Below are 15,993 nucleotides of genomic sequence, written 5' to 3' on the forward strand. Positions count from 1 at the left end.
GATGTCACACCAAGGTCAGCTATGGTTCAGCGTGGTATTTGGACTGACAAACCATGGTTTCCAATTTACGGGCAAACTAGAATCAGAAACGCTCTTTGAAATAGCTTTGCAAACTATGGCTTGACAGCTGTAGTTAGCTTAAAAACTGGAAGTGGGTGCTTCTGATGTCCTCCTCTAGTATACCCAAGAGGAGAGGAGCTGGGAAGGATTCAAGCCCAAGTCCATTCACCCCTTTTGGTGCCGCAGCATTGCAGGATGGCAAAGGCTTCACCGGGGCCCCGTCGAGGGAACTGGAACAGTGGTGCCCTTCCTGATAGGCGGTGGGGGCTTAAGCCCCCTCCATCTATCAGGAGCTGGATCCTGGCCTGCACCCAGCTTTGGCTAATGGGGATGCAAGCTGGGAACTTGGCCTGTGCCAGGGGGTGGCACCAACAGAGCAGGTAGGCTTCCCTTGGATTCACCCCTTGCCCATTTAAGCAGCCCACACCTGGGGCACTACCTGTTTGTTCCTTTGCCGGGTTTTCCCCCCTGCCCACCCACCCTTGGTTTAAGCTTTGACTTAAGCAGTGACTTTGCTGTGTTTAAGCTTTGACTTAAGCAATGACTTTGCTGTGGCTACGGTGGTCGCCATTCTTTAAGGGAGCCAGGTAGGAATTTGCCCACTGGGCTAATTGGCACTGTGAGCCGCTGGTTTTGCCTACCTCATAGCAACCCTCACAACTGATTGGGCATTGGGGCAATCCTTTGTTTTGGATGGAGGGGAGATTGTAGTCTCCTCCTGCCCCTCCAAACTCTGGAGTATCCCATGTCCCAGTGGCCATGTCCGTGTGCCCTGGGGGGCCAGGGCCAAAGGCACTCCCCCAGACGGTTTTCCCTGCGGGGGTCACCCTATTATTTGATGTAAGTCTTAGGTATTAGGATATAGTTCCGGTCCACCTTAAAAAGAAGCAGGCATGACTGTTGTGTGTCACATGCCTGTTTACTTCCAGCACTTGCTGGGAACTTCCGTTTGTATATAGCTTTTGTGCTGTTGCTGTTTTGCTGGAGACGAAGGGAAGCAGACATGTTTTCCTCTGTTCCTGAACTATTCTGAATAAATGTTGTACATTATGCTTACACATTTCTCTGTCCACCACTTCTGCTGTGAGAAGATTTACACACTCTGCTGACAGAGCGTGCAAGGGTCTCTAAACGTATCTGAGGCTTGTGTCGCTGTTTGATGCTGTTCCAAGGGAGACCGGCTGCCGGCTGGTGGCTGGAGCCAGCTGGGGGCCTGCCTGATGCCCCCATCTTCCTGCCAGTATCCCAACATTAGGAACCCCCATCTGCATTGACCACGCATCACTTCCAGTGGGCGGGCCGGAAGTATTTCGATTGCCCCATACCCAAGCTAAACCTCTTTCATCTGTATTCAATAAAGTTGTGGCCTGTTTTGACCCAAAACCAGTCTCATTGGTCTCTTATTATTTGGGTTGGTGTAAGGGAAGTCCGATGCCTGCAGCTCATTCACCTACCGGAGAACCATTGTTTGCTGTTATATCTGAATGGGGCCAGTGATTCCAGATAATTTTTATACTCTTCTCTTAATAGAAAATAATGGAGAGATATTTCTGTTGAGTGCCCATTCTTCCAGTTTCTGCAGGGAGCAATAAGTAAGGAAAGGTCAATTGCTGCAATCAATATGCAAGTGGCTGTGAGTTGGACCGTGACTGAATGAAGACACACTGGTAAGGAAGTGGCCAGCATTAGAGACATCTGTGGAGATGGTTATTGGCAGAAATGACACTGCCATCATATCACCCTCTGTTACGCAAAGGAAAGGAAGCTGGCCTCTTTTGCTGCAGAAGCAGCACTCAGCCATCCTGCCTGGGCTCCAAGAACAACTCAGAATGTCACCAAGAAAGGTCACCAAAGAAAGACAGCGAAACCTCATGTGAACTCTTGTGTCTCTTATGCAGGCTCTGGTTGGATTTGCTACAGGTGCTTTCAGCAAGGCACAAATCTAAGAGACTCCTGTTTTATACAAACTCAGCCAACCTTCACAAAATGCTAGCTGAATTAGGATGACCTTCCACAGCAGGAAACAAGGCAGAGCAAAGACTTTGAACCAACTTGGAGCGCTCATCCACATTTGCCTCCCCTCTGCATTTCTAGGCAGGTTCATGTCCAATCGAGAACCAACCTTCCTTCCTTCCTTCCTTCCTTCCTTCCTTCCTTCCTTCCTTTCTTTCTTTCTTTCTTTCTTTCTTTCTTTCTTTCTTTCGCCTTGGCACTTTTCTTGCAGAAACCCCCTCTATAGCACTGAATTGGACCAAGCAACAATCCACAGGCTTTGGGAGGATTGCATAAACCTGCCTGACCAGAGATGACAGTGGGACAACAACAACAGAGTTGTACCCACCGAAGCCACAATGGCTGTACTGTGCCGCACAGCTTCGAACACTACGGTCTGATTTCAGCCAGTGTGTCCACAGCTCACCAGCTTCTGCGCATATGCCCTTTGCTGTGGCCTCATGGATGGGTTTAACAATTTGCTGAACTACATTGCCCAGCTAAACTAACAAGAGCAACAAAAGGAGGAGGAACAAATGCAGCAGTATACTGTAATTAGAAGTGAAGGAAGAGATGAATGGATAATCGGGAAGAAGAGAAGTGGCAGAACAGAGCTAAATCAGCCATGCACCCGGTTGTCGTTCAGAAAGAAAGCTAAATGCCAAGCACAGCAGAGAACAAGTACTAAGAAAGAGCTGGATTTAAGAGCTATTTCAATCAGCATTTGGACCTTTGCACCCACTCATCCCCTTAGTTGCTTCCTAAGCAAAGATTTATTAACTACAGTTTCCTTTGTGGACAGTTTACCCGGATGATAAAATCATGGATGGTGGTAGGAGAGTTAATCTAGATTCAGAAATAGCTTCATTTATTTAACAGTTTGTTACTGGAAGGAATTTACACAATTGTCTCTGTGTTAATTAATTTTTGCATAACAGTCATATTGATTTATCTGGCCATTTGAATCTGGATTTAACTCTTTAGCTGCTGCTGCTGGAGATGCACCGTTTACAGAGAGAACATCAAGCTGCAGGCAAAATGGCCTTCTTGAAATTTTTTGATTAAAATATAGTTGTATAATTGGGGAGATAATATTTTCTTTTTATCATTTACCTTTTCACGATCCCTGTGTGGCTGCTATTAGAGTCATAGTATTCCGGCTCCCTCGGCCAATAAAGCGAGATGAGCGCCGCAACCCCAGAGTCGGCCACAACTGGACCTAATGGTCAGAGGTCCCTTTACCTTTTTAACTGGGGGATACATGAGATCATTAATTATTATCTCTGGAATGGTTTGAAGCCAACATTTCCACGGATTCCTTCCTTCCTTCCTTCCTTCCTTCCTTCCTTCCTTCCTTCCTTCCTTCCTAGTTGAACTTGCCATCATCTTTCCCCATGGTGTCAGATGGGTCTTTCGTAGGCGAACATTGAACAATGGAGGGGCCACTACTGAAAAGGCCCTTTCTCTCATGATTTGTACCCCACTTTGCAGGGGCACTTAGAGAAGATTGTCAGATGACAGCCTCAAGGGTCAAGGAGGTACAGGAGAGAAAATGTGTTCGATCAGATACATCAGAGGGCCCAAGTTGTAAAGGGCATTAAAGGTCAGAACCAGCACTTTGAACTGGGAGCCAGCTAAGATAACAAACAGATGAAAAACTGATAGAAGATATCCCACACCACAGAGATTGTATAAGCCTTGAGCGAGAAAGATCAATGAGCGCCACCAAACTACGAACCTGGTCCTCTATGACAACTGTTAGGAGAGACTCAGAACTTACAGGGTTAAGAGTTCTGAGTGATGACGCCTCACATTCTGAGGGCGGGTTTAGAACACTGAAGGGAGTGGTTTCCTGTGTTCTCTCAGTCAGTGTGCGTGTTTGCTCCGAGGAGAGAGCAGCAGCCATGGGCGAACTGTCGCCAGGAGATTTATAGATGTTGTGTTTTGCTAAGGAATAAAGTTTTTAAAGATAAGGAGACTGCTGCGTTTCAGCCTGAGTTATTGCCTTCACATGAAGAACGTTTCTGCTTCTGCTTCCGCTGTGTTTACGCTCTGCTGAGTCAAAGGTCCCAGGGGGGAAGACCAGAGCTACTCAAAGGAAGTGTGCCGGACCCCCGGACGCCATTGACCTCCAAAGGTTATGGGAGATCAGCAATAAAGATAAGCAACGTTCGTGTGTGAGATGACTGCAGGCAAAGAGGCTGAGGAGCAGCCAAAGGCCAGCTAAGGAGTAGCTGGAGCCAGCCGGGAGGAGCTCGCTGGGAAGGATCTGCCGGACCGGGAGGTGCTACTGTATCGTGAGTAGGCCGGGCCCCGGGGGAGAGATGGCAGACAGCCAGAAATTGTCAATCCCTCTTGATAAGGTGGACGGGAGCAAGCCCTGGGCCGGGAGAAGGCAGGCACTGAAGAAGACAGTGGGAGCCAGGCCAGAGGGGGCTGAGAATTGCTCTGAGGAAGCACCAAGCCCAGGAGGGGCTGAGAGCTACTCAAAGGAGGCACCAAGCCCAGGAGGGGCTGAGGGATGCCCAAGAAGCCCAGAGGGGGCTGGAAGCCCAGAGGGGGCTGGGACTGTGTTGGAGGGCTGCCAGAATGCCCCTACGTATGTGCTGCATGCTGGAGAGTGGCTGAGAGAAGAGGAGAGAGATGCACCTGAGAGTGGGGTTGCAGGCCATTCCAAGAGTCTTGAGAGTGCCCAGGCTGTTTGGCAGGAGCTGGAGGGGGTTTGCAGAGAAACCACAGCAGAAGCCAAAAGCCATTTCCCCAACAGCAGTGCTGCTGGAAAGGTTGGGGGGGCAGAGAAGACCAAAGGCAAGTTTGCAAAGTTTTCCACTCGGCGATGTTTTGTTTGTGCCTCGGCTGAACATCTGCGTCGCAACTGCCCACAGAGAGCAAGGGAGCCAGGGCAGGATGTGTCCAAGGTCGCTTCCCATGGGAACCAGCCGGGTTTCCATGGCAACTGGGCCTGCAGGGAAGGCAGGCGTGGGAAGGCTTATCAGCTGACTGCTTCGATGGCTGTTTTGGACAACAACACCTGCAGCGAGAGCCCCAAGGTCGGGGGCAGCAGGAAGTCAGTTGCTCAGGCAACAAAGAAGGACAACTCCGGAGGGGGGAGAGTCCTACGTTGGGTTGTTGACTCGGCTGCGAATGCCCATCTGGTCACAGCGCCACCTGATGGACAAATGTGGAACTGCAAGGCTGTTTCAACTGAGAAAACAGTTAAATTTGCTACAGGTTCACAGGGACGTATAACCCATGTTGCTAACATGTTTATCTCTTTCTTACAGGCTGAATTGAAGGTTTATGTTCTCCCTGAGATAAAACATTGCCTGTTGTCTGTACCGTGCCTTTTACAGGAGGGATATTCAGTGAGTTTTGAAAAAAATGTTTGCACAATTTCCAGAGATGGGGTAAAGCTTATAAGTGTTGCAAAAGATCAGAACAACCTCTTTGTTCTGGAAACACCTCTGGAGGGCGAGGGGAATACTGGGAAAGCCACTGATCACACTCATGTGTCGTGTGCTTGCGTGTGGCACAAGAGAATGTCACATGGGTCCTGTGAGGACGTTCAGATGTTATCAGAGTGCACCAAAGGTTGCAAGGTAAAAGAATGTGGTAAACCTTTGAATTGCAGGGCTTGCAGGAAAGCCAGAAACAAGGGATTTAATCATCCCAGGGTGGAGAGAGTAACCACAAAGCCTTTTGAGCTTGTGCATGCAGACCTTTTTGGTATGCCACAGCCAAGTCTGGGCAAGGCCAAGTGGCTGATGGTGCTGACAGATGATTATACGCGGAACGCATGGGCGTTCACGCTGAGAACGAAGGACGAGGCAACTCAACTTATCAAAGATTGGGTTGCAGAGGTGGAACTAAGGTTCTCCACCAAGGTGCAGGGGTTCAAATGTGACCGAGGTTCAGAGGTCACTGGGTCTGCTCTAAAGGGTTTCTTTCGCCAGAGGGGGATACGTCACAAGGTGACTTCTCCTCAGGACAGTGGCGTGGCAGAGCTTAGGAGTAAAGCTCTGGTTCAAGCATCAGACATTCTACTGGATGACTCTGGTTTGCCTCAAAGTTTCTGGGGGGAGGCGGTAAAGACAGCCAATTTCACGATGAACAGGTGCTACAATGCAGAGGTAGGTGACACCCCGTATTTCCTGCTTCATCGGCAGAAGCCGCTTGTGCATTTCTTTCGCACTTTTGGTAGCAGAGCCATGGTGCCTGTACCAAAGTTTCTGCAGCAGGAGGGTGGCCCAAGGTACCAGGAAATGATCTTCTGTGGATATGAGCCTGCGACAAAAGGGTGGAGATTCGCATACCCAGAAGGTGATCAGACCAAGCTTCTGGTCAGTAAACAGGCTGAGTTCTTTGAGCAGGATGGTTGGGCTAGGCGAAAAGTGAGCTCTGACGTTCACTCAGATTGTCTGTCTGACTCTGAGGAGGAAGGAGAGCCAGAGCCTGAACCTGCTGGTGGAGACCAGGTCCCTGAACAGAGTAGGGCGTCTCCACAGGTTGTTAAGGGAGTGTCCAAGAGTGAGCCCTCATCTCCTGTGCGCATAATGGAGAAAGCTCACAGACGTGTCAAGTCAGAGGGGGAGTCTTCTGATGAGGAAGACGCACATGCTGGCCCCAGTGGGTCAAAAGGAGCACCCCAGTTTGTGCCCAGGCGGTCATCGCGGGCTACAAAGGGAATTCCACCTGAGAGGTTTCAGGTCACAAATGCGTGGGTTGGTTTCGCACAGTGCGAACCTAAGGTTTGTGAGGTTCAACAGGTGCCTAACAACGATGCCAGGAAGGGGCGGAAGGCAATGGGGAAGGTGCTGAACACTCAGAGGTCCTCTCAGAACGTGATTCGAGAGGGGGTGTTAGGAGAGACTCAGAACTTACAGGGTTAAGAGTTCTGAGTGATGACGCCTCACATTCTGAGGGCGGGTTTAGAACACTGAAGGGAGTGGTTTCCTGTGTTCTCTCAGTCAGTGTGCGTGTTTGCTCCGAGGAGAGAGCAGCAGCCATGGGCGAACTGTCGCCAGGAGATTTATAGATGTTGTGTTTTGCTAAGGAATAAAGTTTTTAAAGATAAGGAGACTGCTGCGTTTCAGCCTGAGTTATTGCCTTCACACGAAGAACGTTTCTGCTTCTGCTTCCGCTGTGTTTACGCTCTGCTGAGTCAAAGGTCCCAGGGGGGAAGACCAGAGCTACTCAAAGGAAGTGTGCCGGACCCCCGGACGCCATTGACCTCCAAAATGCCTCCTCCAGAACATGCCTTGCCTGAGCAGATGGATCTCCTCTGCGTCACACAGAGCCTGCTTCCAGTGATCCAGTTACAAAGACTTCATTCAGCATCTCTGCAGTCTCCTTTCCTCCTTTAGCACACCTGTAAAGGTAAAGGGTAAGGGGACCCCTGACCATTAGGTCCAGTCGTGGCCGACTCTGGGGTTGCGGCTCTCATGTCGCTTTACTGGCCGAGGGAGCCGGCGTACAGCTTCCGGGTCATGTGGCCAGCATGACTAAGCCGCTTCCGGCGAACCAGAGCAGCGCACGGAAATGCTGTTTACCTTCCCTCTGGAGCGGTACCTATTTAACACTTTGACATGCTTTCGAACTGCTAGGTTGGCAGGAGCAGGGACCAAGCAATGGGAGCTCACCCCATCGTGGGGATTCGAACCACCGACCTTCTGATCGGCAAGTCCTAGGCTCTGTGGTTTAACCCACAGCGCCACCCGCGTCCCACACCTGTAAAGAACCTCAAATGCTCCATTTCCTCAGGAGCGCATCTGATCTATGTTCCTTCTCATCTCTTGGTTAAGCCACTTAGTTTGGTTTTGTCCTTGCAGTGTTTTTAAACATGACTGGGCTCTCGGACAATAAACAAGGCATATCTGTCAGTCTCAACAGGGTACAGTGGTACCTCGGGTTACATACGCTTCAGGTTACATACGCTTCAGGTTACACACTGCGCTAACCCAGAAGTAGTACCTCGGGTTAAGAACTTTGCTTCAGGATGAGAACAGAAATCGTGCTCCCGTGGCGCGGCGGCAGCAGGAGGCCCCATTAGCTAAAGTGGTGCTTCAGGTTAAGAACAGTTTCAGGTTAAGTACGGACCTCCGGAACAAATTAAGTACTTAACCCAAGGTACCACTGTATATCCAATTCCACTCCATCTTCAGCAGTAAAAAAACCAAAAAACAAAACACCCTCACAGAAACACAAATAAATATATACCAGTTAAACCAGGGGTCAGCAAACTTTTTCAGCAGGGGGCCAGTCCACTGTCCCTCAGACCTTGTGGGGGACCAGACTATATTTTGAAAAGAAAAAAAATGAACGAATTCCTATTCCTCACAAATAACCCAAAGATGCATTTTAAATAAAAGCACACATTCTACTCATGTAAAAACACCAGGCAGGCCCCACAAATAACCCAGAGATGCATTTTAAATAAAAGGATGCATTCTACTCATGTAAAAACACCAGGCAGGCCCCACAAAAAACCCAGAGATGCATTTTGAATAAAAGGACACATTCTACTCATGTAAAAACACACTGATTCCCGGACCGCCCATGGGCCGGATTTAGAAGGCAATTGGGCCAGATCCGGCCCCTGTGCCTTAGTTTGCCTACCCATGAGTTAAACAAATCTTTAGACCTACAGATGGCGAAGTGAGCACAACTTAAAATTATGGAGAAAGGTTATCTGATAAAAGTCAGTCTTGAAAAGACACGGTTTTATTGACAAAGGGGGAATTGTGCTGCAGATCTAAATGTCAGGTTAACTCTCTGTTGTTCGTTTGGGCTATGTAGTGTTTTTTAGGCTTTGCCCTAACAGCAGCTTAAAGAACAATAATGTGGTCCGTAAACGCAGGGTGAGAATCTGGTCGTGGTAGGACAACATTACGGGCTGGGATGGTCTCACACTTAGCAACTGTGTTAAGTTGTGGGTGAACATATCAGACGACACAGCGATTCTTCAAACAGCTCTTGTTTATTCACAGACCAGAACAGAACTGAACTGAAGGGTTCAGCCAGCCTGCTTATATAGAGCTCCACTAGAACGTAACAGTAACCATTTTCTGTAACTATCCAATCACTGAACGTCACTTTCAATGCCTTATTTGCATATGTGGACCTGAACTATCTACAGTATCCCCCTGCTGGCCCAGGGTGAGAACTTCAGTACATAAGAAACTATGTGGACCAGCATATAAAAATGTTCAAGCTGAGCACTCTATGACTGCATTTTCATCCACACAGATCCCCAGTGCTATGGAGCTTAGCCACACTGGAGCATACTGTGTTTCTGCAGCTGTTGGCATTCCCATTTAAATTGCATTTGTCTACCTAGCAGTTCGAAAGCACTCCCGGGTGCAAGTAGATAAATAGGGACCGCTTACTAGCGGGAAGGTAAACGGCGTTTCCGTGTGCGGCTCTGGCTCGCCAGAGCAGCGATGTCACGCTGGCCACGTGACCCGGAAGTGTCTCCGGACAGCGCTGGCCCCCGGCCTCTTGAGTGAGATGGGCGCACAACCCTAGAGTCTGTCAAGACTGGCCCGTACGGGCAGGGGTACCTTTACCTTTTTACATGTCATTACACTCAAACAGCACCAGTCTTCATGCTTTCCCCCTGTAAATTTGGGTTGAAGCTCACTTTGCCACCTTGGACCCATCAGTATGAGTCTTGGACTACTGCAATGAGCTCTACGTGGAGCTACCTTTGAAGGTGACCCGGAAACTGCAACTAATCCAGAATGCGGCAGCTGGACTGGTGACTGGGAGCGGCCGCCAAGACCACATAACACCGGTCCTGGGAGACCTACATTGGCTCCCAGTACATTTCTGAGCACAATTCAAAGTGTTGGTGCTGACTTTAAAGCCCTAAACGGCCTCGGCCCAGTATACCTGAAGAAGCATCTCCACCCCCATCCTTCTGCCCGGACACTGAGGTCCAGCTCCGAGGGCCTTCTGGCGGTTCCCTCACTGCAAGAAGCGAAGTTACAGGTAACCAGGCAGAGGGCCTTCTCGGTTGTGGCGCCCTCCCTGTGGAACGCCCTCCCATCAGGTGTCAAAGAAACAAACAACTATCTGACTTTTAGAAGACATCTGAAGGCAGCCCTGTTTAGGGAAGCTTTTAATATTTGATGAATTACTGTATTTTAATCTTTTGCTGGAAACTGCACAGAGTGGCTGGGGAAACCCAGCCAGATGGGCTGGGTATAAATAAATAAATTATTATTATACATCTCCCTAACCTACATCATCCAGGTGGTTAGGTGGTGGACTGGATACTAACATAATACTGATAATAAGGAATAAAAACAGAAGTCTCACTCCAGCCTTCCTGTCCCTGATTTTGAATGGGGGGGGCAGGCTTGGAATGTTGAATCGTGGGTTGCGATTTGGCGCTTCTGCGCATGCGCAAAGTGCGATTTAGCGCTTCTGCGCATGCGCGACCGCCGAAACCTGGAAGTAACTTGTTCCGGTACTTCCAGGTTTCAGCAGTCCGTAACCCAAAAAAACTCAACCTGAAGCGTCTGTAATCCGAGGTATGACTGTACTTTCATATCCTATTTCCCGCCTGCTATTACTAAATCCAACAAAGAGTCCCTACAAAATCAAATGAGGAGGATTAGAATTTTTTGCAACCAAATTCAAACTGGGAAGATTTGATTGAAATTTCCCCCATGACAATATTGCATAAGTGGTGGGAATGTAAGAAAGTCAGAAACTTTTGGGATAGTATCTATGAAGAATTTTTTAAAAAAAGTCTAAACAAACATTTGTTAAAAAGCTGGAAGAATTTCTCTTGGGTTTACTAGCACCAGATATCCCAAGCGATAAAAGAAGGATATTTTTATATGCCACAACAGTGGCAAAAATACTTATAGGAATGTATTAGACAAAATGTAAAGAAATATACAATAAGAGTACATTCAATTGTAAAAAAAAGGAATATACAAAGGGATAGACAGGAAGTCCAAAGCGTTGGAGAGACTTGGAGAGATGGAGTCCCCTTGGGATTGGAGATGTCAAGTTGGTCAGACCCCCCTATGCAGGGATGTTCTGGCCTTTGGGAACTGGTTTTGGGCCAAGGGGAGACTGGAGTGGTCGAGGCCCTTGACTTTGGAGGGACATTGAAGTATGCTTCGGAATATTTTTTGGATTTTGGTGCTGACTATGGAGAATGGGCTGATGTGTCGAGAAGGGATAAGACATTTTTAGATTGTTTCCCCGAGAGCCACTCCTCAGTGATAAAGGAAGGAAACCAAGAACAAGACCAGTTGAAGATAAAGTAAAGTGCGGGTACAAATATGAAGAAGATCTGCAGAAGGGACATGGAAAAGAGTTAAGAGCCTCGGACATAAGATCACCAGGTTGATGGACTAGATGGTACAGGCAGAAAGGACAGACAGAACCCGAGACCAGGAAGAAGAGACAGTGGATGAAGATTGGAATAAATTTAAAAATTCATTTAGAGAAATATTGCAAAATTAATGTGTGTTAGAAAAATCTTGGAATGGAACTATTCGGCTTTAGTAGAAATGTTATAAGGAGTTATGTATAAATATGTTTTTAAGTTTTAGGGTTTTTTATGGTAAGATAAGGTTAAAATAAATTAAGACAACTAAAGGACAGAAAATGTAAAAATTAAGGTCAAATTGTGTTAAGATAAATTATAGAACAAAAACTGAGAAAGATGGAAAGGATTTGCTGAAATAGCTAATTGAATTAGAATACAAAAAAGGGAGGTGTGAGGAGGTCGATGAAACAAGTAAATGAAAGATAAAGATATGGAAATTGAATGTGTTTTTAAATGTTTTTGCTTTTAAATGTTTTTTGTTTTTCTTATTTTTTTGATATACTGTTTTTTATTGTGTTTTTTTTTCTATTTTTGAAGTATTGTGACCTTTTATTGTCTTCTTTTCTTTTCTTGGTAATTTGTTAAACTTTTAATAAATATCATTTAAAAATAAAAAAAAGGAAGTCCAAAGCGTTGGTACAGATATGACTTTGGAATAGATTTTTTTGTCCTTGTTTTTTTCTTTTTCTTTTCTTGTTATCTTTAGGTATATAAACTTTATATATAAATTTTGTATACATGTTGAAAATTATATGATAATAAGCATTGCAATGCAATATGATAATCTTTACTGATGTAACATAACAATGTAAATAAATAAATAAATAAATTAAATTAAATTAAATTAAATTAAATTAAATACTTATTGCCAGAAAATGGAAGGGAGAGGAGATTCTAACAAAGGAAGAGTGGCAGATAAAATTATCTGAATACACTGAGCTTGCTAAAATGACAGCATTAATTAGGAATCGAACTAACCAAAAGTTCAGTAAGGAATGGGAGTGTTATAAAATCTACTTAAAAAAACATTGTTCGCAAGTAAAACCTTTATTATGCTTTGACTGATTTTTGCAAAATACAAAACAGTTACTATAATTAAATCATATAGTACCCAGAAATGAGAAACATCTAAAGAAGGCAGTTAATTATGGAAAAGTATGACACACATTGAGGTGGACGGAAGTCATCTCAAAAGAATGGAACAATAATGATTGATAAGCTAGAATATCAATTATTGGTAATTGGCAGAGGAAAAAATATTTAGTTAATACGTGTTTTATGTTTTTGCTTATCTTGATTTGAGGTTTGAATATAGGGCTGTTTTTTTCTCGTAAGAAGCAAAATTCAATAAAAAGAAAGAGAAAGAAATTCCCCCATGAATTAATTCTGACTGCTTTCATAAGCAGCTACCTTTTCCCTGAGTCACCTTGCAAACGCATATCTCTCTGCCAAAAACTTCAGCACAAAGGGGAAGTAATCATAACCTTTCATAAACTCAAAGACTGCGAGAAGAACTTACAGAAACAAGGAAACCGATCTACCCTCGTGGAGTGGCTGATCCAGGTGTATTGCTGCTGTGTCTCCATCTTCAATCTACTCCTTCTTTAAAGTTGTGTTGGACCAAAACAATTCTGACAGACAACGCTGGCGGAAGGGCAAAGAGTATGATGGCATGTTTACACATCTCAGCAGTCTCATCCAAGTTACAAATTTATCTTTCAGACCTTGACCTGCCTGGAATAGTTTGTGGATATACCTGCTTTGGGGTCTTTCTTTCTCTCTCCCTCTCTCGACACTAGCACAAGAAAGACAGCGTCTGACAAACACAGTATCTCCTATGTAACGTATATTATTATTTTGGCAAAGAGTTAATTAGAATCTCTGGACTCACCTAGGTAAAGGTAAAGGGACCCCTGACCATTAGGTCCAGTTGCGGACGACTCTGGGGTTGCGGCGCTCATCTCGCTTTACTGGCCAAGGGAGCTGGCGTACAGCTTCCGGGTCATGTGGCCAGCATGACTAAGCCGCTTCTGCCGAACCAGAGCAGCGCACGGAAAGGCCATTTACCTTCCCGCCAGAGTGGTACCTATTTATCTACTTGCACTTTGACGTGGTTTCGAACTGCTAGGTTGGCAGGAGCAGGGACTGAGCAACGGGAGCTCACCCCATTGCAGGGATTCGAACCGCCAACCTTCTGATCAGCAAGTCCTAGGCTCTGTGGTTTAACCCACAGCGCCACCCACGTCCCATGACTCACCTATACAGCTGCAAATGTCACGTTTTAAGTGCATCATACAAATGTGACACTAGATGGCGCTGGTGAGCTACTGGTAAATTCCATATGTATTTTTAAACGGTTTTTTAAAAAACAACAAAAAACATACATTTTTATACCTTTTTTATACATGTGAAGATTCAGCCTCTATGATATTCCCTAAAATTATGTTTCATTTCCTGGGTTGGGTTTAAAAAATAAATAAAATTATTGTTACAGTGACTTTTTATTTATTTATTTATTTATTTATTACTATTTTAAGTTAAAATACTAAAACAGATTAAAATTACTTCAAGTTTCCAAGCACCCAAGTAGGCTTGTCTAAATACAGGCCTCGGTCCTGTATACCTGAAGGAGCGTCTCCACCCCCATTGTTCAGCCCGGACACTGAGATCCAGTGCAGAGGGCCTTCTGGCGGTTCCTTCGTTGCAAGAAGTGAGGTTACAGGGAACCAGGCAGAAGGCCTTCTTGGTAGTGGCACCCTCCCTGTGGAACACCCTCCCATCAGATGTCAAGGAAATAAACAACTATCTGACTTTTAGAAGACATCTGAAGGCAGCCCTGTTTAGGGAAGTTTTTAAATTTTAATGCTGTATTGTTTTTAACACTTGATTGGAAGCCGCCCAGATTGGCTGGGGAAACTCAGCCAGATGGGCGGGGTATTATTATTATTATTATTATTATTATTATTATTATTATTATTTAAGCAGGCACCAAAATAGTACAGTGCTTAATCTCAATCGGCAGTGAGTTCCACACTAAACAAGAGGCGACTGAGAGGAGCGGAGACTGAGATCAGTAGCGTAGGTGGGGGGGGGGCAGGAGATGGCAATTCCCTTTCACCCCAAGTGGTAAGACGGGGCAAGCCACCTCTGCTTCTACCTCTGAAATAAATAGCCACTGGATTTTTCAGAGAGTCACTAGATTCTTCAGAGAGACAATAAACCGATCTCTGGAAAAACCAAGTCTAATATATTGTGCTATGGTTAAAGCTATGGTTTTCCCAGTAGTGATGTATGGAAGTGAGAGCTGGACCATAAAGAAGGCTGATCGCCGAAGAATTGATGCTTTTGAATTATGGTGCTAGAGGAGACTCTTGAGAGTCCCATGGACTGCAAGAAGATCAAACCTCTCCATTCTGAAGGAAATCAGCCCTGAGTGCTCACTGGAAGGACAGATCCTGAAGCTGAGGCTCCAATACTTTGGCCACCTCATGAGAAGAGAAGACTCCCTGGAAAAGACCCTGATGTTGGGAAAGATGGAGGGCACAAGGAGAAGGGGACGACAGAGGACAAGATGGCTGGACAGTGTTCTTGAAGCTACCAGCATGAGTTTGACCAAACTGCGGGAGGCAGTGAAAGACAGGAGTGCCTGGCATGCTCTGGTCCAGGGGGTCACGAAGAGTCGGACACAACTAAACGACTAAACAACAACAACAATATATCTTGTGCAAATGCCGTTGGAGAAGTTTTGGCTGCTGATGTCCAAACTCCCCCGCTTCATTTCCTTATGTAACAAAACCAAAACAAACCTGACACAACCTTGTTCTGGAGGAGATGGCAACGCTGGTTGGAGCTTATATATTAGTCTGTGAATGAATGAGCTATATACACGGAGTATCCTTTGGAGAGCAGAAACCTGCCTGGTTCAGAACTTTATTATGAAACCAGAGAGGCCCCCAGCAATAATAACAAGCTCCCTCCGTTCTTAATAATCATCATTTCCTAGCCAAGCCTGCGGTGGTTTTGCTTCGTCCTTGCAGTCTCTCTCTAATAGTTTCTCTTCTACGGAGCGGCAATTGGAGCTGCACTGTTAAAAGCATTCATATGTCAAGTAGCTCTGGTTTCAGAGGAAAAAACCCCCGATGTTTTCATCTGAGATGGGAGAGTTTGAAAGCAGCACATTCCAAAAGGTCAATTCTGCAGGACTGAGGGTGGAGGAGCAGGGAGGAAATGGGTTGCTATGGGAACCAGAGGACTTGAACATCCAGTAACTTCTCACCAAAACGCGAATCCTGCTCTGGGAAAATGCAGCAAAGAGCTGGTGAAAACGGGGGCAGTGGTTTTGTTTCTCAGAAGAGACCACTGCTATTTCACCCATTGTTTGGAAATACTATAGGATGACTAGGCCCTCCTGGAAATGGTGGCTGTGCATTTAAATGCTCCAAGTGGGAAACCACCAAGGCTGCAGGAACAAGACACTCTTCCCGCAGGTAATGTGGCCAGCAAGATGCATGAATCTTTTAACAAGTGGAATCTGTGGCACGGCTACTCTTGGGCAATTTGTTTTCTATATACCGTATTTTTCGCTCTATTGG

At 46.0% G+C, this 15,993-nt stretch overlaps 1 protein-coding gene across 1 annotated transcript in view; it reads right to left on the reverse strand.

Annotated features, from left to right (window-relative positions):
- Positions 1 to 12,993, reverse strand: part of RXRG (retinoid X receptor gamma) — an 82,433-nt gene extending 69,440 nt beyond the window's left edge. Inside the window, exon 1 of the mRNA XM_053391371.1 lies at positions 12,921 to 12,993. Coding sequence (XP_053247346.1) covers positions 12,921 to 12,987 — 67 coding nt within the window. The 5' untranslated portion in view covers positions 12,988 to 12,993. The remainder of the gene's footprint in view (positions 1 to 12,920) is intronic.
- Between the last annotated feature and the right edge of the window lie 3,000 nt (positions 12,994 to 15,993).

This window comes from Podarcis raffonei, chromosome 6 (genome assembly GCF_027172205.1).
Source record: "Podarcis raffonei isolate rPodRaf1 chromosome 6, rPodRaf1.pri, whole genome shotgun sequence".
NCBI classification, from domain to species: Eukaryota; Metazoa; Chordata; class Lepidosauria; order Squamata; family Lacertidae; genus Podarcis; species Podarcis raffonei.